We start from the raw sequence: 25220 nt of genomic DNA on the forward strand, positions 1-25220 counted from the left end.
CCCCCAAATGGTTTTAATGTGCTATAACTAAAAGGAACAGCAGCCATGCTCTCCACCCTGCTCCACTTTGTTTTAAGCTTTTTTAAAAAAAAAACAATCTTTCCCATCCTCAGTTGGGGTACAGTTGCCCTCCGATACCTTTTCGTAGTAGTCCTTCTTCACGTGAGCATCGACAGTGAGTACTCGCTATCAGGAGTTACTGCATAGCTATGTGCAGCAAGAACTCTGGCTTTCTTTTTTCGCTCTTCCATTCCCAAGGGCACTGAAGCTGATTAAAGCAAGACTTAATGCCTCCCAAGCCGAGAATCAGGCAACTCGACAAAGGCCAGGACTAAATTAGGAACTTTGCCAGCCGGTGTGCCCCACTGCCTCACTGTAATAACCAGCAGGACAATATAGCACAATATTTAATGGGAAAAAGTTAAGTGTGAAGAAAGTGTCAATCGATTCCTACAGAAGGCTTTTAAACAAGATCGATACGAATAAAAGGAGGCCATTCAGGAAGAAACTGCAGCAAAAACATTTCCGTCTACAAACGGGAGAATTGATATCAGCAAATCTCCCTTTAACAAGCCTGAGTTTCAGTACTCGTTTGAAGGAAAAAAAAGCAGTGCGATTTCACCGACGATTCATACTTCGCCAAGAGGGAAAAAAGAACAGGCCATCTCCAATTTTTAATTTAAAAAGATTATATGCAATGTTCCCTTTAAAATTTCATTGTTGTGCGCAGCCAGTTTACCTCAATGCACAGTCATGCACGTGCGCTCTTTGATACGGAACTAGACTCCTGCATGGCTATGCTTGCGCGCGGCTTAGTGGGAACATTGATTATATGATAGATTTTTGTTTGGCAAGGGCATTACGGGTTTCAGAATCAAGGATGGAGTTAAGATACAGATCAGCCATGATCTAGTTGAATGGGGGAATAGGCTCGGGGGCTGAATGGCCTATTCCTGTTCCTGTAACAGTATTCAATTATTTCTTAAAATTACTCAACAACTTGCACTTGCATAATGTCACTAATGCAACATAACGTAGGTGGTAGGGAAAATATAGGGACAGGTGGGGATGTGGTAGGAATATGGAATTAGTGTAGGATTAGTATAAATGGGTGGTTGATGGCCGGCACAGGCTCGGTGGGCCGAAGGGCCTGTTTCAGTGCTGTATCTCTAAACTAAACTAAACAGGCTGAAAGCAAAAATAGGGATTCCAGGCTTGTGTCTCTATTGCCCTACAGAAGTCCATTTCGCACATTGTTTACTCTTTATGTGACAAAGAAGTTTGCCTTGTTGTCAGAGTTTACTTAGCATTCTGAAATGGTAACGCTAGTTTTGTCAGCTCTGCCTAATTCATGTGATCCCTAGGTCAGTCAAGTGACAAGATCCAAGACACAGTAAGTTACCTCTGATGGTGCACCATGCACCCAGTCGACAGATTAAGGCTACAAGTGACCGACCACACTCGAGCAGGTCCTACAGCTTGTCCGCTATGGAACAACAGTGGCAAGAGGCTCCATGTTCACAAGATTTAAAACGTTTCTGTCCGCAAATGGGAGAATCTATAGCAGCAAGTCTCCCTTTAAAAAGCCCTGCGCAAGACACAGTACTTGTTCGAAGAAAAAAAAAAGCAGTGATTTCACTGATAGTTCATTCATTGTCGAGAGGAGGAAAAAAGAGGTCATCTCAAATTTTTCATTAAAAAAAGGAATTTCTCATCCAGAATCGGCATGCATATTTTTGCAGGAATTACATCATGCTTCAGTTGGGGTTCAGATCATCAGAGTAAAGTCTTGCCATTCCGTATCTGTTTTTAGCCCCTAAAAGATCCTACAGCACTATCTGAAGAGAGGGGAGTTCTCCCCAGTGTCTTGGTCAATATTGATCCTTCAACTTTCTTCACTAAATTAGATGATTTGGTCATTATCTCATTGCTCTTTGTGGGAGCTTGCAGTGCACAAATTGGTTTTAGCATTTCCCACATTACAACAGTGATGACACTTCAGAACAAGTACTTCACTGGCTGTAAAGCACTTTGGCATGTCTTGAGGATGTGGAAGGCACTGTATAAATGCAAGTTTTTCTTTCCTTTCACTTCCTTATTCCAATAGTTCAGATGCTAAAGGAACCAAGCCATGCTGTACTGCACCATCCAGACCAGAAAAGCCCCAGATTTGATCACTGCTCTGTGATGAGTTGGCGTCTCTCAGCTGAGAGTATAGCTGGGTTGCTACAATTTGTGCCAGCGTCTCTGCACTTGAGGTGAGAACATCGCGCGCGTGTGTATACACAGACACAGGCAGTTCCTGTTGCTGATCACCACAAGATGGAAAGGATGTGTGGGCGTGTGCATATGTGTTGGGCAAGAACAGGAGCAGGATCGGCCCTAGTGCTCTCCTGCTGCAGTGACTCATTCTGGACACCACCTGAGGCCATTGCAGGTTCCAGGCCAGCCTGACGATTCCCATCCTCTCCGATCGTGATCCATCAGTTAAACAGACCCAGTACTCCCCCCACAGTGCAGGCTCCCATCCCTGCCACAAGTTCAGAAGTCGAATTGGGAGCTAAAAGTTGACGATGTCTCTTGTGCTAGAACAGCCCACTTGACACTCGCCCCGGGCATTCACGCATCAAGAGCGGCTGCTTAAATGGGGTGTCAGAGACCTGCCTGCTGATGCTTCTTAGCTCCAGTCAGAAGAAGAATGGGTGAACGGAATGGTTAAACACAGAATTGTCAACTGATAAATTGCGACAGTTATATGCGAGTAGTTTCTCTCTTTGAATAAAAAGGGAAAGGGCCCTGACCAGATAGGATTTCATTTTAAAGAATTACATAGCCTCTAGGATTAGTTTCTGTTATAGTGACTCTCGCTCTGAAATGTGGGATCTCACTACAAATATGCAATGCTGCTGAGGCCCTGCTTCCTATCACTCATTTCTTCATCCCAGAGACTCTGACCAATTTGTTACTCTTACTCCAGACAGGCTTCTGTGGCTATTTATTTTTTCTAAAACCCTATTATGATTATACATATTGTAAGTGTGGCTCTGGCTCAAAATTTCCTGCAGTTAAGGGTGGGGGGGTGGGGAGCCTTCACAGGCGCATTTTACTTTGCTGCGACCTAGCTGACAGCAGAAACTGCTGGATATGGTCCTACAATCAATTTGATACAGCATTCCCTATTTGCCTGTTCCATATACCGTTCATTAAAAGTAGTGACACAGATTAAAAGGCCCTGTAAAAAATGCAAACAAAGCACTCGGGTCCATTTCGAGAGAGAGAGAAAGAGAGAGAGAGAGAGAATAGAAAAGCAGAGAAGTTATGTTAAACTTGCATAGAGCCTTCGTTAGACTACACTTAAGAGTACTGTGCACAACTCCGATCTCCATGTTACAAAAAGCATATTGAGGCACTAGCAAAGGTTCAATAAGGTAGATATAGAGATATTTCCACTTATAAAGGAGTCCAGAAGTAGGGGCCATAAATGTAAGATGGTCACTAATAAATCCAATTAGGAATTCAGGAGAAACTTCTTTACTCAGAGTGGTGAGACTGTGGAACTCGCTACCACATGGAGTGGTTCAGGCAAATAGCATAGATGCATTTAAGGGCAAGCTAGCATGAGGGAGAAAGGAATAGATAGTTAGGCTGATAGAGTTAGATGAAATAGGTTTGGAGGAGACTCATGCAGCATAAACACCAGCGCAGAACAGTTGGTCTTAATGTCCTGTTTCTTTGCTACAAATTCTATGTAACTCCATGCCCACTCCTGCATATCTCAGAAATTCCCTCTCCTTTGACTGCTTTAAAGTTTATGTTTCCCCTGACCTCACCTTTCAATAACCTCCTGATAAATTTTCTCACGAGCTGCACTTGCAATCACCTCCCTGAGCATCTCTTACGCTTCCTGTTCATTGCTGCCTCTGTTTAGTGGCTCTGGATACTCTGTTAAACAGAAGGCATTGTGTAAAGATCAAGGAGCTTATCTGATTTCAATAGCCCCATCTGCCCCCTCAGGTGGACGTAAAAAATTCCACAGCACCATTTCGAAGAAACGCAGCTGATTTCTGGCCAATATTCATCCTTTATTGAAAAATCGCTTCAAAAACAGAGAGATTATCTGATCATCATCTCATTGCTACTTGTGAGAGATTGCTGTGTGCAAATTGGCTGCTGCATTTCTTACAACAGTGACTATGTTCAAAAAGTAAAGCGCTTGGCTATAATGCGCTTTGGGGCATCCTGAAGTCATGAAAGGCGCTATATAAATGCAAGGCTCTCTTTTTCTAATTCAGCGGCTCCCTACTTTTATGCTGCTAATACCCGGCTCGCTGATCCTCGACTGCAGAATTACAGACCCATCATAAAGCGGATCTATAAATCTGGCGCTGGGTTAAGGCAAGCAGCAGCTCTGCGGAAAGCCAAGCCAAAACTGGCCGCAGGGTGGAAACAGCTCAACTTTTTGTATCTTGCAACAAAAAAAAAGCACAGCTGGAAATCCACCCTATCCTTTCACTGGAATGAATTTCATGCTGTAACACAGTACAAATGATTCCATTCGGTGCGGTTATTAAGCGCAAATCTAGTTAAGCCCCTTCCTGCCACTTATATACACATACGAGGGGCATAATGGGAGCAGGCGTGTCAATGGAAGTTGGTGGTGGTTGGTGGGGCTGGGGGTTTGAACGGAAAGGGAGGAGAAAGAGCAAACTCTTCCCTGGCCCTGTAGGAAAATGCTCAATAATATTATAATGGAGACTTAAAAAAAAAAGCACGTGTAAAATGGTGTGTAATTCAATCCAATTGGCAACAGCAACTCACCCAAGGCATTGGACTATAAGTACGCAGTTAAGCTTTACAAACAAAAAAAGTCCACCTAAAATTCAGGCCTTCCATTAGGCTGCAATGCATCATCTTATTTTCACTCAAAATAGTAACTGCTAACCTCAACCTCTCCTCACCATTCTGCCTAAGTCAAGGGCTGTGCAAAACCCACATCAGAAATTAAAATTAAACGTTTAAGCACCAAAAATGTACTTTGTGAAAAATTTCACAACTTGAGATAGTTTGTTTTTTTTGGTGAGGCAAGGGTTTTGAGCGGTATGAAACCAAGGTCAGTCGGTGGAGTTAAGATACAGATAAGCCACGATCTGAATGAATGGCAGAACAAGCTCAAAAAGCTGAATGGTCTGTTCATATGCAAATCCAGCATTTCTACAGGGAGCAAAACAATTCTGAAAATACACAGAGCAGGTTTTAGGCGGGGGCTCTGGAATAGGTCCAAACATAGAACATCCACACATTCTTCTTCACTGATACTGGCAGACCTGAGGAGTATTTTCAGAATTTTCTGTTTCATCTCAGGTTTATTAGCCTGCAGAAGATTAAATGTGTTACCTCTCCCTGCCCCAGCAGCAAGACGGTTACATGCTCTGCAGTTCATGGAGCTTTCTGTAGGTCCTCTTTTCAATCTTGGTGAGATGTATATGAGAACTTGCTGAAATCCTCCAGCCCCGTGCAAACTGGTAAATGTGTTGTGTGGCACACAGAGCCAAAGAACCCAGTGCAGTACTAGAGTCTATCCCTGGTATATGTTGAGTTAGCTGATCTCAGTTGGCGAGGCAGCTGGAGCTATATAAGTGACCCCAGCTGTCGCTGGGCCAAGAAGCAAATCAGGGTTCCTTCTCCTGCCCACTGTCCGAGGCCCTTGCCAGGATGGACAAAGGCATGTTCCCATGCAGTCACCGGAGCCGAGAGATCGGACTCTTAATCTAAACACAGTGCGCTCCGCAGCATCAGGGGCCCAGGTTTGGAAACCCATCTCTATTTGCTGTTTCTGGCTGAACTCCGCACTAGCCACCATTGGCTGAAGCTGTGTGGGTTTTTCAGGAGGCCTGTAGACACATTGTTCTGTATTACTTAAAAGTAAAATACTGCAGATGCTGGAAATCTGAAATAAAAACAAGAAATGCTGGAAATACTCGAAGAAGGGTCACTGACCCGAAACGTTAACTCTGCTTCTCTCTCCACAGATGCTGCCAGACCTGCTGAGTATTTCCAGCATTTCTTGTTTTTAGTTCTGTATTACTTGCTGGTTTTACTCCTTAAAAGCTGCAGCTGGGGATAGTTGCCCCAGCTCTCCCACTACTGATTGCCAGTCAGAAATAATAGACTGAACAACCTTCAGCTCAACAAGTTAGGGGCGGCACAGTGGCGCAGTGGTTAGCACCGCAGCCTCACAGCTCCAGGGACCCGGGTTCGATTCTGGCTACTGCCTGTGCGGAGTTTGCAAGTTCTCCCTGTGACCGCGTGGCTTTTCACCGGGTGCTCCTGTTTTCTCCCACAGCCAAAGACTTGCAGGTGATAGGTAAATTGGCTGTTGTAAATTGCCCCTAGTGTAGGTAGGTGGTAGGGAATATTACTGTAGGGTTAGTATAAATGGGTGGTTGTTGGTCGGCACAGACTCGGTGGGCCGAAGGGCCTGTTTCAGTGCTGTATCTCTAAATAAAAATAAAATGAATAAAGTTAGCATGAGGATGGGAGGGGAACACTTTGACATCTAATAGTTCCAAAATAATTTGCACCTTAGCGGAAGAACAGGCTTGGAAACACATCAACTTCATATCGATTACAAGGGTAGCTAGAGATGAGAAAGGCCATTCAGTCCATCTAGGTTACCCCTTCCTAGATGCCCACGAGCTCCTCCTCCCCCATCACAACATCTAACCGCCTCCTGAACGACCCTGGAATTTCTGCCTCCACTTCCCCACCCAGGGGCCGCTCCAGGCAATCACTCTCTGTGACAAAGTGCTGCCTAACATCAGTCCTGAAATGGTGATTGACCACTTTTACGTCCCTGTCCTTGGTCACGCAGTCATGATTTAATGTGAAACATCTGTAATCACAAACAGGATGAATTTTTTTTTAAAGTGTCTTAAACACGTTATAAAAGTCACTTCTCATTCGCCATCTTAACTCCTTGCAATATTTATATCGACCAAGAAGCTTCACATGTAGTATCATCGGACCTTTTACTGAACCCACAAGATAGAAAGACAGTGACGTTTTACCCCTGGGTTCGAGCCTAGCCATGCTTATTGAATCAAAGCACCGTCTCTCTCTGCTAGCTAGAGGGGCTCCACCTGAAGTTAGTTTGGGCAACCGCAAGTTAGAAGCAAGGATCTATAGAACATAATTTCTCCCAACTCAGTTCTAATCTGACAATATCTCTCATTTCAGCAAGTGTATGGCATGGAAACAAGTCTCACCTATCCTCATAATTCAGTCCTCTGAAACGAAGTAGCACAGAATAAAACACAGCTATTGATTTTGGCAGTCCTCTGTCACTTGGAGCAAATGTAAACAAAGAGTAGAAGTTAGAGTCTCTGTAAAATAAACGTGTCTGAAGTCAGTAGACCAGAGGGATACAAGTGAGTGGAGACAGAGACAGAAAAACTACCGGCAGGGGAAAAATAATTATCTTTAATAGGAAAGGCGGTCCAAAATCAGAGAAACAGACAACAGGAAAATAAACAGACAAAAGCACATCAAGAGTAAAACAGGAACACAGAAGTGAAATGAAACTTTGAGAAGGAGATATAAAATAAACAGTTGGCAAAGATTGCTTGCAAATCAAGCCTTACAGGCCGGGTAAACCCCAGGCTCGATCTCTGGTCTATGCAGAATTAGTGAACTCAGCCAGGGAGCAAGGCTCCTTTAAAACTGGCCTCAGCATCCCTGGACAAGGGAGAGGCAAAGAAAAAAGTCCCTCAGTCAGGGTTTTCACTAATTGCAACCTAGCAAGTCTAGTTGGGAAGTGTGCAAGCAACAGCAGAATAGCTCTGCTGTGACCCTTCCTAACCGTCCAGTCAAAGCCATCCAGGCTTGCAAATGAAGGATGGCCATTTGGGGCGAGTTACCATAGGAATGTAGGAACAGGAGGAGGCCATTCAGCCCCTCGAGCCTGTCCTGCCATTCAATGAGATCATAGCTGACCTCTGACCTAACTCCGTATACTCGCCTTTGTCCCACATCCTTTAATACAGTTGGTTAACAAAAATCGATCAATCTCAGATTTAAAATTAACAATCGATTTCGCATCAATTGCCATTTGAGGAAAAATGTTCCAAACTTCTACCACCCTTTGCATGTAGAAGTGTTTCCCTATTTCACTCCAGAAAGGCCTGGCTCCAAGTTTTCAACTATGCCTCCTGGTCCTGGACTCCCCAACCAGTGGAAATAGATTCTGTATATCCATCCTTAATATCTTGAAAACTTCAACCAAATAAATCCTTAACTTTCTAAATCTCTGGGAATACAACCCTAGTTTTTGTAATCTCTCCTCAATGTAACCCTTGGCAGAGGGAACACTAAGCCAACTTGAATCAATGCCTTTGAGGATTCAATTGAGATGAAAACGGGGGACAAAACAAAAGATTTAAACAGCCAAAGAGTGAATTTTTCCTTCTTTCAATGAGAAAGAATTAAAGGAAGACATTACTAGACCCTGTGGGGACAGATTCACTGCAGTGAGGCGATCACCCAGCTAATCCAAACACTGTAGTGCATTTCCATGGAAAACATATCTCACGTCAGGAGCTGCTTCCAATCAGCTTTTGACAGCTACTATTATATTCAGTAAGCTCAGCAACACAAAACAGCTTTGTCAGTTCTTTGCATCACCTCCACACTTGGAGTCGAGTCACAATTTATGCAAGGGCTGTGGATGAGCCAGATTGGTGGCCGTGAAAATGGAAATGTTGTTCAGTCCATTGAGCGCAGATGCACTGGAGTTATCAAGTAAACATAGGCAGGCAATTCAACAGATAAAGAAAAGTTATCCAGAGGCGCTTTTGCATCACAGAACTGCTGTCGACAGCAAAAGTGCATGTCTCCCACCATCGGAAAATAGGATTGGTCTGTGTTGTCCATGTTGCGGTGACAGCATGGACCCACTTCTCCGTGGGCCTCCTTGATCTGCTGCGAGACCAGCAATCGCCTCACTTGGGCTTCTAAACATACAGCACTGATTTAATGAGTGAGAGTGCTTGCGTCACCACAGACTGCCCCGTCATGCCACAGGCATTTTAGACCGACTGGGCTTCTGCTCCAACGTCCACACTTTAATTTTCAACCACAGAATCTCCTCCCTCCCCCATGTAATTCGAGAGGACTCAGCTGATTGTACTAACAGAATGAATAAACTTGCATTCATAAAATGCCTTTCACAACCTCAGGATGTCTTGAAGTGCTCTGCAGCCAATGAAGTATTTTTGAAGTATGGTCACTGTGGAATGCAGAGAACGTAGCAGCCAAGTTGCGCACAGCAAGCTCCCACATACAGCAGTGATCTGCTGCAGTGATATTAATTGAGGGATAAATATTGGCCAGGATACTGGAGAGAACTCATCTGTTCTTAGAAAAAGTGCCATGGGATCTTTTATGTCCAGCTGAGAGGACAGACAGGGCATAGGTTTAATGTCTCACCTGAAAGAGAGCACCTCCAATAGTGCAACACTCCCTCAGTGTTGCACTCAAGTGCCAGTCTAGATCTTGGGCTCAAGACTCTGAAGCGGGACTTGAACACGTAACCTTCAGATACAGAGATAAGAGTATCACCCACTGAGCCACTGCTGTCACTGAGCCTGTCAGATGCCTCTCCTCTCTTGCAGAGGAAACTGATTCAAACACTGGATGCAGGAAACCAGTGCCGTTGCCTATAATATTACGAAGAGGCTTTTATTCCCTATTACCAGGACCACAAGTTTACAGTGACTGACTTAAGTCAAATTTTGTTTTTAGTGCATGGGATTCCAGGACTTTTAGCAGCATTGAGGATTTGCATTTCCTGATACTGTCCTGAAAACAAGCAATCTTAGGAATTGATTCCCAGCAACATCAACCCTACAAACCTAGCCTCCCACTGGGCCTGCAGTATGACTACGGTGTCTGCTAGTGGTGCTGTAGAGAAAAATGATATGTAAAAGCTCAGTGCTACCATCATCAGGCATTTAGCAAAATTGCAGCTGTGCATGAACTTGGTCCTCAAAAGAGTTTTTCCTATAATAATAATACTCAGTTTTTGTTTGTCCGGACTGTTTTGATTGGTCAGTTTAAGGGAATCGTCTGTTGGTGGGATTATTTGGTGGGCAGTGCCTGGCCCACCCGGAGGCATGTGCAGCTGCCAATGGTTGGCGGTGGCAGCGGATTGGGACAGGGTTGGAGAAGGAGAAAAACAGTGGAAGATAAGGGGAGCCCAAAGTTACCCTGGCTGGAGAGACTGTTTCTGTGATGGATGGGATGGGATTGATGGGAGGGATGGGGATGGCAAGACAGGGATGGGGATGACATGGGAGGGATGGATGAGATGATGGAATTGGTTAAGTGTGGCAAAATTCTTTGATACAACTTATCGTTCGAAAGCTATTCTTTGCGCTGTAAGTGAAGATTTACTACATTTGAATGAAAAATTTAGAAAAGCTGTCAGGCGAATTCAAATAGACCAGAATTGATTCTATAGAGAAAATGATAACAGTCGATATCCTCCAGAGTTTAACATATGAACATAAGTAGGAGCAGGCGTAGATCATTCAGCCCCTCGAGCCTGTTCCACCATTCAATAAGATTGTGGCTGATCTGATTGTGGCCTTAATTCCACTTTCCTGCCTGCCCCCATAACCCTTGACCCCCATCGTCAATCAAAAATCTGTCTCAGACTTGAATATATTCAATGACCCAGCCTCCACTGCTCACTGGTGAAGAGAATTCCAAACACTAACAACCCTCAGAGAAGAAATTCCTCCTCATCTGTCATAAATGGGAGACCTCTTAATTTGAAACTGTGTCCTACCTCTAGATTCCCCAACGAGGGGAAACATCCTCTTAGCATCTACCCTGACAAGCCCCCTCAGAATATTATACATTTCAATAAAATCACCTCTCAATCTTCTAAACTCCAATGAGTATAGGTCCAACCTGCTCAACCTTTCCTCATAAGACAAACTCCTCATCCCAGGAATCAGCCTAGCGAACCTTCTCTGAACTGACTCCAATGCAAGTTTGCCCCACCTTATGTAAGTGACCAAAACTGTACTCTAGGTACAGTCTCACCAATGCCCTGTACAGTTGTAACAAGACTTCCCTACTTTTATACCTTATCCCCCTTGCAATAAAGGCCAACATTTCATTTGCATTCCTAATTACTTGCTGTACCTGCATGCTGACTTTGTGATTCATATACAAGGACAACCAGGTCCCCCTGTACTGTAACATTCTGCAGAGTCTTTCCATATAAATAATATTCTGCTTTTCTATTCTTCCTACCAAAGTGGACCACCTCACATTTTCCCACGTTATACTCAATCTGCCAAATATTTGACCCTCACTCAACCTATCTCTATCCCTTTGCATTCTTTTTTTGTATCCTCCTCACAACTTGCTTTCCTACCTATCCTCGTATCATCTGCAAATTTGGCTACAATGCACTTGTCCCTTTATCCAAGTCATTAATATAGATCGTAAACAGTTGAGGCCCCAGTACTGATCCCTGTGCCACTCCACGAATTACAGTTAGTCATCCTGAAAATGACCCATTCATCCCAACTCTCTGTTTCAGGTTAGTTAGCTAGTCCTCCATCCATGCTAATATATTACCCCAACAACTCTGATCTTGTGTAGTCACCTTTTATGTGGTGTCTTATTGAATGCCTTTTGGAAATCCAAATACATTACACCTACTGATTTTATCCACCCTGTTTGTTGCATCCTCAAAGAACTCTAATAAATTTGAGGAATACAATTTCCCTTTCACAAAGCCATGTTGACTCTGCCTAATTGCATTGTGATTTTCTAGATGTCCTGCTACTACCTCTTTAGTAATGGATTCTAGCATTTTCCCAACAACAGGCGTTAGGCTAACTGGCCTATAGTTTCCAGCTTTCTGTCTCTCCCTCCTTTCTTGAAAGGAGAGGTCACTTATGCAGTTTTCCAATCCACTGGGACCTTTCCAGAATCTAGGGAATTTTGGAAAATTACAACCAATGCATCCACTATCTCTGCAGCCACTTCCTTTAGACCCTCGGATGCAGGTCATCAGATCTCGGGGACTTTTCAGCCTTTAGGCCAATTAGTATTCCCATTAAATTTTCTTTCGTGATAGTGATTGTTTTATGTTCCTCCCTCCCTTTTGCTTCCTGTTTTCTACTTTTCTTGGGATGCTTTTTGTGTCTTCTACTGTGAAGACGGATACAAAATACTTGTTCAAAGCCTCTGCTATTTCCTCGCTCCCCATTATTAATTCCCCAGTCTCACTTAAGTACACTTTTCCTTTTTATTTGTAGAAGCTTTTACTGTATGTTTTTATATTTCTTGCTAGCTTTCTCTCATACTCCAATTTCTCCCTTTTTTTTTCGGCATCCTTTGCTGATTTCTAAAGTTTTTCCAATCATCTGGCCTAGCACTAATCTTCATACATTGTACACCTTTTCTTTCAATTTGATTCCATTTTAACTTCCTTAGTTAGCCATGGATGGTGCATCCTTCTGGTAGTGTCTTTCTTCCTCAATGGAATAGATCTTTGAGAGTTATGAAATATCTCAAGTATCTGCCACTGCTTCTCTACTGTGTCTTATCGTTTAACCTATTTTCCCAGTCCACTTTAGTCAACTCTATATTCACATCCTTGTAATTGCCTTTATTTAAGTTTAAGACATCAGTTATGGACCCACATCGCTCACCCTCAAACTGAATGTGAAATTCTATCATGTTATGATCACTCTTGCATAGAGGACCCTTTACTATGAGGTCTTTAATTAATCCAGTTCAATACATATTAACAGATCCAATATAGCCTGGCCCCTGGTAGATTCTGGAATGCATTGTTCTAAGCAACTGTCTCAAATACACTCTGATAAAACAGGATCTGGCCAAAGTGGACCGGGAGCAGCTATTTATAGGAAAGTCTACATCAGACCAGTGGGAGTCAAAGAGGAAATAGTGAGAGTTCAGAGCCAACATGTAGCCGTTAAGGTGAAGGGTAGGACCAACAAGTCCAGGGAACCCTGGATGTCAATTAATATAGAGGATTGGATCAGGAAAGAAAAAGGAGGCTTATGGCAGATACAGAGCACTGAAAACAGCAGAGGCACTAGAGGAGTATAGAAACTGAGCGTCACTGAGCAGGTTTTAAGGCAGGAGGTTTAGAGGGGATTTGAGAAAAAAAAATTTCACCCAAAGGGTGGTTGGAATCTGGAACGCACTGCCTGAAGAGGTGGTAGAGGCAGGAACCCTCACAACATTTAAGTAGTATTTAGATGAGCACTTGAAATGGAGCATACAAGGCTATGGGCCAAGTGCTGGAAAATGGGATTAGAATAGTTAGGTGCTTGATGGCTGGCACAGATACGATGGGCCGAAGGGCCTGTTTCTGTGATGTATGACTCTATGAACTTATCCTCCAGGCTACCTTTGCCAATTCGATTTGTCGAATTGATGTGAAGATTAAAATCACCCACAATTACTACTGTACCTTTCTTGCAGACCCCCATTATTTCTTGATGTTTACTCTGTCCTACTTTGTAGCTTCTTTTACTAGGCCTATAAACTACTCCCACCAGTGACTTCTTTCCTTTGCTATTTTTTATTTCTACTCAAACTGATTCCAGATCTTGATCTTCTGAACCAAGATTATCAGTTTCTACCATCTAACTCCAATGGACATGCCACCGCACAAACTTCGACTCAAGGAAGGAGCAGTTATAACGTTGCTATGAAACTTGAATCCTAAACAACAACTTTTTCATGGAACAAGTTTGGTAGCTAGGTAGCTGTTTTCTTCGATGGTGGATGCTTAAATTATAGCAGGCAGATTTCATGGAAATAAGAGCATTTATTCCTCAAATAACATTGAGCCCATCAGATGTAAACCTGCCTTTTCAATCCAGAGAAAACTGCTCCCAATTGGACTTTCATATTTGATAGCTATAAACAAGTCACATGGCCAGACTCTTGACAAAACCTGCTATTATATTTCTAGGCCAGTTAGCCAAGAAGGTGCTGGAAACTATTAAAGAGGTCTTATCATACTATGCTTTTCCAAGTGCATTGTTTAGAACAAGTCAGCATGGTTTTACTAAAGGGAGATCCCGTTTGACAAATTTAGAGTTTTTTGAGGATGTAACTAGTAGGGTAGATAAAGGGGAACCAGTAGATGCAGTATACCTGGATTTTCAAAATGCATTCGATAATGCATTAAAGATTAACAGGCAAGATAAGGGCTCATGGACTTGGGGGGTAATATATTAGCATGGATAGAGGATTAGTTAACAGACAGGAAGCAGAGAGTGGGCATAAATGGGGCATTTTCAAGTTGGCAGACAGCGAATAGTGGGGTGCCACAAGGATCAGAGCTGGGGCCTCAGCTATTTACAGTCTATATTAATGACTTGGATGAAGAGACAGAGTAATGCATCTACGTTTGCTGATGATACAAAGCTCTGTGGAAAGATAAGCTGCGGGGAGGATGTAGAGAGGCTGGAAAGAGATATCGACAGGTTAAGTGAGGGGGCAGCAAGATGGCAAATGGAGTATAATATATGGAAGCGTGAAGTTGTTCACTTTGGTCATAAAAATAGAAAAGCAAAATTTTTTTTTTTTTTAAAAAGGTGTGAAACTGGTACAAGGAACGCACAAAGTTAACATGCAGGTGCAGCAGGCTATTAGGAAGGCAAATAGCATGTTGGCCTTCATTGCAAGGAGATTGGCGTACAGGAATAAAGAAGTCTTAATTAAATTGTACAGGGCTTTGGTGAGACCGCACCTGGAATACTGTGTGCAGTTTTGGTCTCTATATTTAAGAAAGGATATACTTACACTGGAGGCAGTGTGGCGAAGATTTACTAAATTAGTCCCTGGGATGAGAGGGTTGCCCTATGATGAGAGGTTGAGTAAATTGGGCCTATATTCTTTGGAGTTTTGAAGTAGGAGAGGTGATCTAATTGAGACATACAAGATTCTGAAAGGGCTTGATAGGGTAGAAGTTGAGAGATTGCTCCCACTGGTCAGGGAATCTAGAACACGGGGACACAGTCTCAGGATAAGGGGCCAATCATTCAGGACTGAGATGAGGAGAAATTACTTCACTCAAAGGGTTGTGAAGCTTTGGAATTCTCTACCCCAGAGGGCTGTGGATGCTCCATCATTGAATACATTTAAGGCTGGGATAGATAAATTTTTGGTCTCTCAGGGAATCAAGGGATATGGGGAGCGGGCAGGAAAGTGGAGTTGAACCCCAAGATCAGCCATGATTGTATTGAATGGCGGAGCAGGCTCGATGGGCCATATGGTCTATTTCTGCTCCTATTTCAAGTGTTCTTGTGTCTGTTTTCAAACATATACAGCTTTATGTAGATTTTCCAGAGTGAAAAGTTTTGATTCGGTTAAAGTCTTGGGTGAAAGAATAACCAGAAATCCTGTATTTAAAGAAGTACTGTTGCAATAAAGATACTAATTTGACCGCAAATGTTTTGCAGTCTCTGCTAGTATATAAAAAGGTCATTTTATATCTCTGCTGGTTGCAAGAGTCCCACATGAAATGAGCTGTGGGCTGTCACAATCCAATGCCACAATGCACAACTGTCTCTTATCGAGGACTAAATTGGATATCACATTCAAAAGTCACAGTATGGTTGTGTGTAATAATAGAATTATAGAATAGTGCAACACTGGAGGTGGTTACTTGCCGGTAGCTTTGAAAGGCAATCTTGTTAGCGATCAGTACAAGCTGCATTTATGTAGTGCCTTTAAAAGTAGAAAAACTTCCCAAGGCACTTCACAGGCGCAATTTTCATACTAAATTTGACACCAAGCCACATAAGGATAGATGACCAAAAAAGTTAGTCAAAGAGGTAGGTTTAAAAGAGAGAGAGGGAGGTATACAGGCAGAGAGATTTAGGGAGGGAACTTGACAGCTTTAGGGCCTAAGCAGTTAAAAAGCACGATGCCAATGGGTGAAAATCCAGGAAGCACAAGGGGTCAGAATTGGAGGAGCTCAGAGATCTCCGAGGACTGTAGGGCTAAAGGAGGTTACAGAGATATGGAAAGGCAAGGCCATGAATGAGTTTGAAAACAAGGATGAGAATTGTAAAAATCAAAATGTTGCTGGACTAGAAGCCACTGCAAAGGTGAAAGGGTCTTAGTGCAAGTTAGAATACAGGCAGCAGAGTTTCAGATGTGCTCAAGTTTACAGAGTGGAAGGTCAACCAGGACAACACTGGAATAGTTGAATCGAGAGGTAACAATGGCAAAGGACATTAGGAAATGACAGAGGCACTGAGGGACTTTAGTCTGGACATAGCAAAGAGAGGTATTCTCTGCCTCTAAGCAGTGTGCACATAATGCCAACACAGGATTCAAAGTGTTCGACTAACATCCCTCATCCCGATCAGCACAGAAATTCACAAAACTGATTCAGTGGCTGAAAATCAATGACACAGTAATCCTTCAGATTGAACTGCTCAAAATAACGCTGAAGCATTCTGAAACATGGTTTCATGCTGCTATCAAAGTAGATCCCATTGCTTCATTAGCACTACAACCAGGAATGAAGTTAAAGGCTTGATGGTGTGAAATTCTCCACACAGCAAACTTCCCAATAGTCTGCCAATATTCACTATGTAACAAGTGAAGAACTGATAGTTGGATAGGGGTGTAGAGGAGCATGAGCATCTGTGGAACTGTACCCCAACAAGAAATACTCCCTCCCTCATACACACACATACAAACACCCCTATCCCCACAGAATCTCGAGAAATGCAAACGACCTACAGCCAAGTCAGGAAAAATACTGGAAAATTCATCATCAACTCCTTAAGGCAATCAACCAATATTGCGCAGCAACTTGTGGAGCTCATACTTACTCAATCACAAGTAACTAATTATTTTAGAACTGGAAACGTGAACCAGACAGCAGTGAGACAAACAAAGACACTCAATTTCATATAGATACCAGGGGAACACATGGGACAAAAGTATCTTAATGTCCCCTTTCATTAACACCTTTTAATGGATTATACCATCATATCCACATTCCCAATCACTTACCCCCGTAAAAATCAGCATTTCCAAGAAATACCACACTGTTCAGGAGAACCATGACCCAGCAGATCGGTAGCAGGTAAAAGATGGAAAGCATTCCCAACAGACTTCCGTAAAACCTGAACAAAATAGAAAGCGAGGCAAACGTTGAGCATTAGCACTTCAGGATTCCAGACAAATACAATATAAAGAGTCATCAGGAATATAGGAACAGGAACAGGCCATTCAGACCTCAGGCCTGTTCTGCTATTCACTGAGGTCATAGCTGATCTGTACTTTAACTCCAGCCACCTGCTTTGCCACCATATCCTTTTACACCTTTGTCTAGCAAAGAATTATCCATCTCAGATTTATATTTATTGAGCTCATATCCATTGCTTTTTGTGGGATAGAGTTCCAAACCCCTATCAGCCTTTGCGTGATGAAGCGTTTCTTAACGCCACTCCTTTTTGGCCTGGCTCTTATCCTAGATTCCCCCACCAGCAGAAAAAGTTTCCCTCTACCAATTCCTTTCAAAATACTACAAACCCCAAATCACCCCTTAACTTTCTCTTCCAGGAATACAAACCCAGTTTATGTGATCTAACCCTTGAAACCCTGGCAACATTCTGGTGAATCTGAGCTGCGCTCCTTCCAAGGCCAATATATCCTTTCTAAGGTGCAGTGTCCAGGACTGTACACAGTACTCCACATTTGGTCTAACCAAAGCATAGCTCTGCTAAAGCTCCCTCCACTTTATATTCTAGCCTTCTAGTTATCAACACCAACATTCCAATAGCCTTTTTGATTATTTTTTTGTACCTAACTACTACATTTTGCGATGTGCACATGGACCCCTAAATCTCTTTGGACTTCTTTTCCAAGCTATTCACCAATTATAAAATACTCACATCTATGCTTTTTTGCAATATTGGACCACTCAATTAACGTGTAAATCAATGAATCATTGCAATTTTATGCTCCCATCTACACTACTTACTATGCTACCAATCTTTGTGGCATCAGCAAGCTTGGATAACATGCCACTCTGTTGCATTATTTAAGTCATTAATAAATTTAGTGATTAGCTGAGGCCCCAGCACAGATACTTGTGGGACAGCACCTTCAAATTTGAGGAACTCCAGCTCATTTCTTTGCCGCTCTCTAGCTGCCAGGGTAGGGATGACCATTATAGTGCCAGCCCTACCCCAACCATCACAAGGAGTATCAAACGAAGTTTGACACTCAGCCATGTAAGGAGGTATCAGGGCAGATGACCAAAAATTTGGTCAAACAGGTAGGTATTAAGGGAGGAAAGAGAGGTAGAAAAAAAAGAGAGGATTGGGGAGGGAACTCCAGAGCTTAGGGCCTCGGCAGCTGAAAACACAGCCATTAAAAATCGGGGAAGTGCAGTAAGCCAGAACTGAAAAAGCGCAAAAGTCTCAGAGGGCTGTGTGGTTTGAGGTGGTTGCGGAATTTGGGAAGAACAAAGCCTTGGAGGGATTTAAAAACAGAATGAGAATTTTAAAGTTGAAGCATTGCCAGAGCAGGAGAACGGAGGGGTAATGGGTGATTGGGATTTGGTGCGAGTTAGGGCACAGGCAGCACTGGATGAGCAAGTTTATGGAATTTGGAAGATGAGAGGCCGGTCAAGGCATTGGAATAGTCAGGTTTAGAGGTAATGGAGGCACGGATGATGGTTTCAGCAGCAGATGAGCTGAGGAAAGAGCGGAATCAGGTGATGTTATGGAGGTGAATGTAGATGGTGTAGATGTTGCTGCAGGCATGTGGTTCGAAGCTGGTCGCAGGATCAAATAAGACACCAAGACTGCAAACAGTCTGGTTCAGCCTCAGAGCTGCCAGGGAGAGGGATAGAATCAGTGATGAGGGAACAGAGTTAGTGGCAAGAATGGAAGACAACAGCTTTGATTTTTCGCAATATTTAGTTGCAGGAAATTTCTGCTCATTCAGGACAGAAGCCAGACAAGAACTTCACAGGAGCTCAAGGAAAATGTACATTTAGCCGAAGCAGAGATTAGGAGGGGTGACCTAAAACTTGACCAAAGGGGTGAATTTTAAGAAGGGTCTAGCAGGTGGAGAGAGGGGTACAGATCCTAGGAGCAAAATCCCTGTGCTAATTTGCCGCACAATATAATCCCCTGGACCAAGTTTAAAGAATAATATTTTCATAGATCAGAGTCAGAAGGCTGTGGATTTGAGTCTCACTCCAGAGACTTGAGCCCATAATCAAAGCTGACATTCCTAGTGCAGTACTGAGGGAGTGCAACATTGTTGAAGGTGTTGTCTTTCAGATTAGACATTAAACTGAGACCCGTCTGCCCTCTCAGGTGAACGTAAAAGAACCTACAGAACAATGTCGAAGAGGAGCAAGGAAGTTTTCTCATGTCCTGGGCCAATATTTATTCATCAACCAACATCAATTTAAAAAAAGTGCTCATTATCTCATTACTGTTTCTGGGACCTTGCTGTGTGTAAATTAGCTGCCACATTTCCTACATTACAACAGTGACTACACTTCAAAAAGTTCTTCAATGGCAGTAAAGAACTTCGGGATGTCCCGAGGTCCTGAAAGGCACTATACAACTGCAGTTTCTCTCTTCCCTCTGTTCCACCACCAGAAAACACACGAAAACCATGCAAGAAGTGAGTCCTTCGTCATGGTCATTTCCGGTTTAATGACTGTGTTGGTCAAAGCTTAGAAATTCACAGCAAATTTACCGTCCTGCACCACAACCCACCACACCAACATCGTCCAAGGTAACCAACCATTCACTTACAGGACGGACTGCGAGTGATCCTCCCAGTACAGGACTCGATATGCAGCCTCGCAACTGCTGCAGGTCTTATTCAGTATCTCATCCAGATGAATTAAACTGTGGAGAAACGAAATAAACGGAAGCATTAGCATCAAAATAGCAATCAGCAAGCATGTAGGGGCTCAGAAGGCACATTACAAATATTTTACACTTAGCAAGGGTGGACATGAGGCAGATAGGTGTTATAAAATCAGGAGATAGGGCATTTGATATAATTGATGAATTGGTGAGCTAAGTGCTCTCCGCAGGAGAGTTTATAAAGTTTATAACAAAGGAAGGCGGCTCACTTGATGCCTTTTGTATATGTTATAAGAATGTACAGTACGGAAACAGGCCATGCAGCCCAACTGGTCGATGCTCTATATGAGCTCCTCCCACCCTACTTCACCTAATCCCATCAGTTTATCCTTTTCTGCCTTTCTCCCTGCTGTGGCTCAGTGAGTAGCATGCTCACTTCTGTGTCAGAAGGTTCAAGTTCCACTACAGGACTTCAGCACAAAAATCTAAGCTGACACTCCAGTGCTACGCTGTGAGATGTGCCATCTTTCAAATGAAACTTTATGAAACAAATGCCTCATTTTCTACATTACAACAGTGACTACGCTTCAAAAGTACTTCATTGGTTGTAAAACACTTTGGGACATCCTACAAAAAGTGCTATATAAATGCAAGTCTTTTTTCCCTTAAAAAGCATCGATGCTATTCACCTTAACTATTTCTTGTGGAACTGAGATCCACATTCTAACCACTCTCTGGGTCAAGAAGCACCTCCTGAATTCCTCATGTGTTTTTCACAAATGACTTACGTGTTTTTCTTTAAAACTATATCTGGCAAACTCGAAGGAATGACAGGTTCGACTGAAAGGTCCCCTAATGAAACAGTCTGCACCGGGAATGCAAATTCTATGAAAACATTGCGGAAAGACCTGGGCAAGCTCCTTACTTGACATAGTGGAAAGTTTTGCAACCGGTTCCTGTAATTAAAGATGATCAGACAGTCCTCAAAACTGTCTCTCATTAGGTTTGTGTACAGATTTGGCTGTGATGTGCACACAAACCTTAGAAGTAAATTCTTCAGTAACAGACAGACTTGAGTTATAGAAGCGTGGCCAAAGTTGGAACACAAATACGAGGAATGAGCGCAGCACTCTGCTATGATCTGCCTGTCTCAAAGGTCGCTCTCAGTCAATGCTTGTAAATTGATTTATTTGGAGGAACTGAAACTCCCCAATTTGTTAAGCGACTCCCATCAAGCAGCCTCTGTTCGTATAGGTATGTCTTGATTGAAAGCTGTGAGCTATCAAAGGAAATACATATGGGTCATCCTGCTCCAGCCAAAGATGCATTCTTTCCATGTTATTGTACTCACACTGAAGCATTTTCACCTAAGCTGCCCAAGACGATTGATGAAGTTCAGATGGAGAGATCAGACCCCACATACTGATGTTCTTAAAGAAAAATCATACATAACGTGCCAAGCGATAGATATTCGGATCATGAAGACACGGTTTTGATGATCAGGTCACATGGTACACAATGGACGAAATGGCCTCCTCACCTGATAAATGAATCCCAAGGAAGTTTTTGTGACACATTGACAACTGGGAAGCAATTTTTTTTTCAGTGGTGAGCAAAAGACTGCTTAAAAGGTGTCTCTGAACCATCGAGCAAAATAGAAGCCCATAAACAGGAAGAATTTGTTCAGGATAAGAAAGCCGGATGAAAACTCATTCATGAAAGCTCTTCCTACTATCAGGCCCACAGCACTGAATGTAAATGGCAACTGAGAAAGTCTCGCTTGGAAAACAGTGTATCCAGGACCCACTGTTCAATCTGAAAGTATCGGTCTCGACACTGTTATGACCGAGGCAGGAGGAATGCACTGTCTTTTCTAATTCCACTACTCCACAGGTCACAACATATATCCAAATGTTCACCCAGTTAGCGGTACAGCCAATCGTATACTCTATTTTTTAAAATCCCAGAATAAAATACACTATCCAGGTTGCTTTAACAAACAAAAGTATCAGTTTATTACAAAACAAGATGTAACCAGTAATGAAGCAAAGCATTAACACACAGATTGAAATATGAAAGTTCCCATTTCAAGCTCCCCAATTGAGCTCACACACACACTGGAAAAAATACAGAAATTCGCTCTGCAAAGGTGTGTTACAAAAAAAAAAAACAGATATGGAAGGAAGTCAGTTGTCCCTTTTTCGGTATGGCATCCCGGTATATGGAGATGGGTCACTGGGATCATTTCAGAAGCAGCTCATTCTGGAGATATGGAGAATTATTCTAGTAGGCTTTCCAGGAGAAATGTGGAGCTGGATATTAAAGCCCCTCCGCTGTCAGGAACGGTGGGGGGGGGGGTCGGGCAATGAAGATCGGTATGGCGGAGGCCCGCCACCGACCCTGATGGCGGCAGGCCTAAACTGGATCTTTGCAGGATTTCGTCAAAAAGTTAGAGAAGGTGGGTGAGCTGGGTGGTTTCTTGTTCCCTTGGCAGGAAAACATCAACTGTCTTCAAACAGTTCACACCCCAACTAAACTGAAAACAATGTCCAAACCACAAACAAAGAGTCGACCTCCTGACCTCCATAAACCTTGACATGTGGCTTTTCTGTAACCATTTTTCCCTAAGTCACCAAGGGTTCTGTTGTTTACTGAGCCCAAATCAAATCACAGATGGTTTCCAGCACCAAACAAAATTGCAAGTATCCTTTCGGTGAACTTTTCAATTTTAACACAAGTCCAGAAAATAAATTTTTTTTTAAATGGAAGCTCTTTCGTAACAACACTCATCACACAACTCACTGCAGAAAATGAGACGATATTCTGGCCGTCTTCTTCTATCACCAAGGATGAACTCCCCACTATTAAACACTGGATGGGTGAGGGTTGAGATATATGTAGCATCATTGTCCCCTTACATCAGGAATTGCGGCACAGGAAGGAGAATCACGGATGTAAACCCACATCCCCTTCATGTATTGCACCAGTGCACTACACCATGCTAAGCTACAGGCGAGCCCTCCCCCTCAGCAACTCCCCAAGGTATTAAACCTGACCAATTTCAGTTTGCCAATTTTCTTTTAGACCTAAGAGATTTTCTTTTATTTCTTGAACTGGACATGATTTTGTTTGATAAAAGATCAAGAAATAAAGGACATCAATATACCTTTGCCTGGTTTGATCCCTAGTTTACGTTGAGTCAATTGATCTCAGTTGGGGCTGCTGCAGCTTTTCCCAACATTCCTGAACTAGAAGAGAGAAAAAAATGATAATAAGCCCACTCCTGCTCATCATCCAGCGTGAGAGCGTGTACGCGAGAGAGGGCAAATGCTAGTGAGACAGTGAGCACGTGCAGCCGGCCAGCACTTAATAACAAGTCTCACGTGTAGCATGGCAACTCTGTTGAGGTACCAGAGGGCTACTAACATTCAGAGAACCACATCCCAGCTGACTGAACACATTAAGTATAGGAGGAGAGAAGAGAAAAGGAAAATTGGAATTTGAAAGCTACACAAAAGGTTGACACTGGAAAAGGAAGCCTTTATGCAGTCTCTTTGTGTCCCAACTTATGAACAAATGTCAAGCTTGATCCATTATTTATAGGAACTTATGAACCTTTACAGCTTGATACCTCAGCCCAGCTACTACTGGACACAAGGTGGAAGGAAAAAAGAAAATCTACAAATACTATGAACCGAAAATAAAAACAGAAAATGTTGGTAATGTGTAAGCAAACTAGTCAAGATCTAAAAGAGAACAGACAGTTTAACAATTCATTAGGCAAAGAAAGAAATACTTGCATTTATATATATAGCACTTTACACATCGTCAAGATGCCTCAAAGCACTTCATATAATGAATTACTTTCCGAAGTGCAGTAACTTGGGGAAATACCTCAATTGAATTTGATCAGAAATGTTCTAAATAGGCCTATTTTTAGTGATGATGGTTGAGGGAGGAATGTTGGCCAGGACGCCATGAAAAACTGTATGTGCTCTTTTCCAAATACTGCCACGGGACCGTTCATGACACCCTGAACCGGGCAGACACAAACTTATTTTAGCATTTCAACCAGAGGACAGCAGCTCTGACAATGCAGCCCACTCACAGTACTGCAATTGTGTTTCAGTCTAGTTCACGTGCTCAAGTCCTGGTGAAGGTGGGGGGGTGCTCAAGCCTGCAACTTTCTGTTCGAGAGGCAAGAATGTTACCAACAGAGCCAAGCTGGCAAAGAGAAGCAGAATACTTCGTATGAAGGGTCACACCAAAAGTTAACTGATCTTTCTTCTTCTGAGGCAAGACTGACTTTTCCAACATTTTACCTTCTGCAGCATGTGGACTTTTCAAAACAAAGTTCTTATCAAGCACAATAAATTTCAATTAAGCTGGAGCTGTAATTCATAGTAATCCTTTAACAGAACTGACTGAAACACTCAAGAATTATTGGCACTTTTTCTTTACCCCTCTCCACCAAATTGAATTAAAACATGAACAGATACCAAGAATACAATTTCTTTGGCATGTTTCTTCATGCAAGACATCAGCTTGACAAGGCAAACATTGGATTAAGCTAAAAATATGACCAATGCACACACACACTTTCCATAAGGTTATAAGAAGGGCAATGGAACACACCCAAAATGTCACAGGAAAAGTGTACAGGCACTTTAAAAGAACACTGACCCCCAATTAAAATTAGAAAAAGCTGGCTTTAAAGAGCAAAGGAACCAACATTCCGATACATCTCTGTCAGCAAAGGGGTTGCTGGTTGGTACAGTGAATTGGAACCCTATAATCCAAACCCAATATTCCAATGAAAAGGTCCCATGTGACTAGGTCTGGAGCACAGATCATGAGCACTACAGCCACAATGATGTCAAGACCCCAACATTTGCTGTGTCCAGTGCACTCTGCCATTTCTGAATATCAGGTAAGTGAAACAAATTGGCCGAAGACTGGCATCTGTGATGGTGGGGTCCTTTGGAGGTGGTTGAGAAGGATCATCCACTCGGCACTTCTGGCTGAAGATGGTTGCAGCCTGGTCTTTGGCACTCAGGCATGGGGCTCCACCATCATTCAAAATGGGGATGTGCACAGAACCTTCTCAACAGCAACAACTGAATTTACATAAAAGAAAAATACTGCAGATGTTGGAAATCTGAAATAAAAATAAGAAATGTTGGAAATATTCAGCATATCTGGCAGCATCTATGGAGAGAGGAACAGAGTTAACATTTCAGGTCAGTGACCCTTCATCAGAACTGGCAAATCTTAGAAATGCAAAAGATTTTAAGCAAG

General features: G+C 42.8%; 1 protein-coding gene across 3 annotated transcripts in view; it reads right to left on the reverse strand.

Annotated features, from left to right (window-relative positions):
• The window catches only part of zfyve27 (zinc finger, FYVE domain containing 27), a 186708-nt gene that overhangs the window by 144651 nt on the left and 16837 nt on the right, over positions 1–25220 (reverse strand). For all 3 annotated transcript variants that reach the window (XM_068053128.1, XM_068053127.1, XM_068053129.1), the window contains exons 4-5: positions 19866–19961; positions 17095–17207 (exon numbers count right to left, since the gene is read on the reverse strand). In XM_068053128.1, coding sequence (XP_067909229.1) covers positions 17095–17207; positions 19866–19961 — 209 coding nt within the window. The remainder of the gene's footprint in view (positions 1–17094; positions 17208–19865; positions 19962–25220) is intronic.

This window comes from Heterodontus francisci, chromosome 20 (assembly GCF_036365525.1).
Source record: "Heterodontus francisci isolate sHetFra1 chromosome 20, sHetFra1.hap1, whole genome shotgun sequence".
In the NCBI taxonomy this organism is placed as follows: Eukaryota; Metazoa; Chordata; class Chondrichthyes; order Heterodontiformes; family Heterodontidae; genus Heterodontus; species Heterodontus francisci.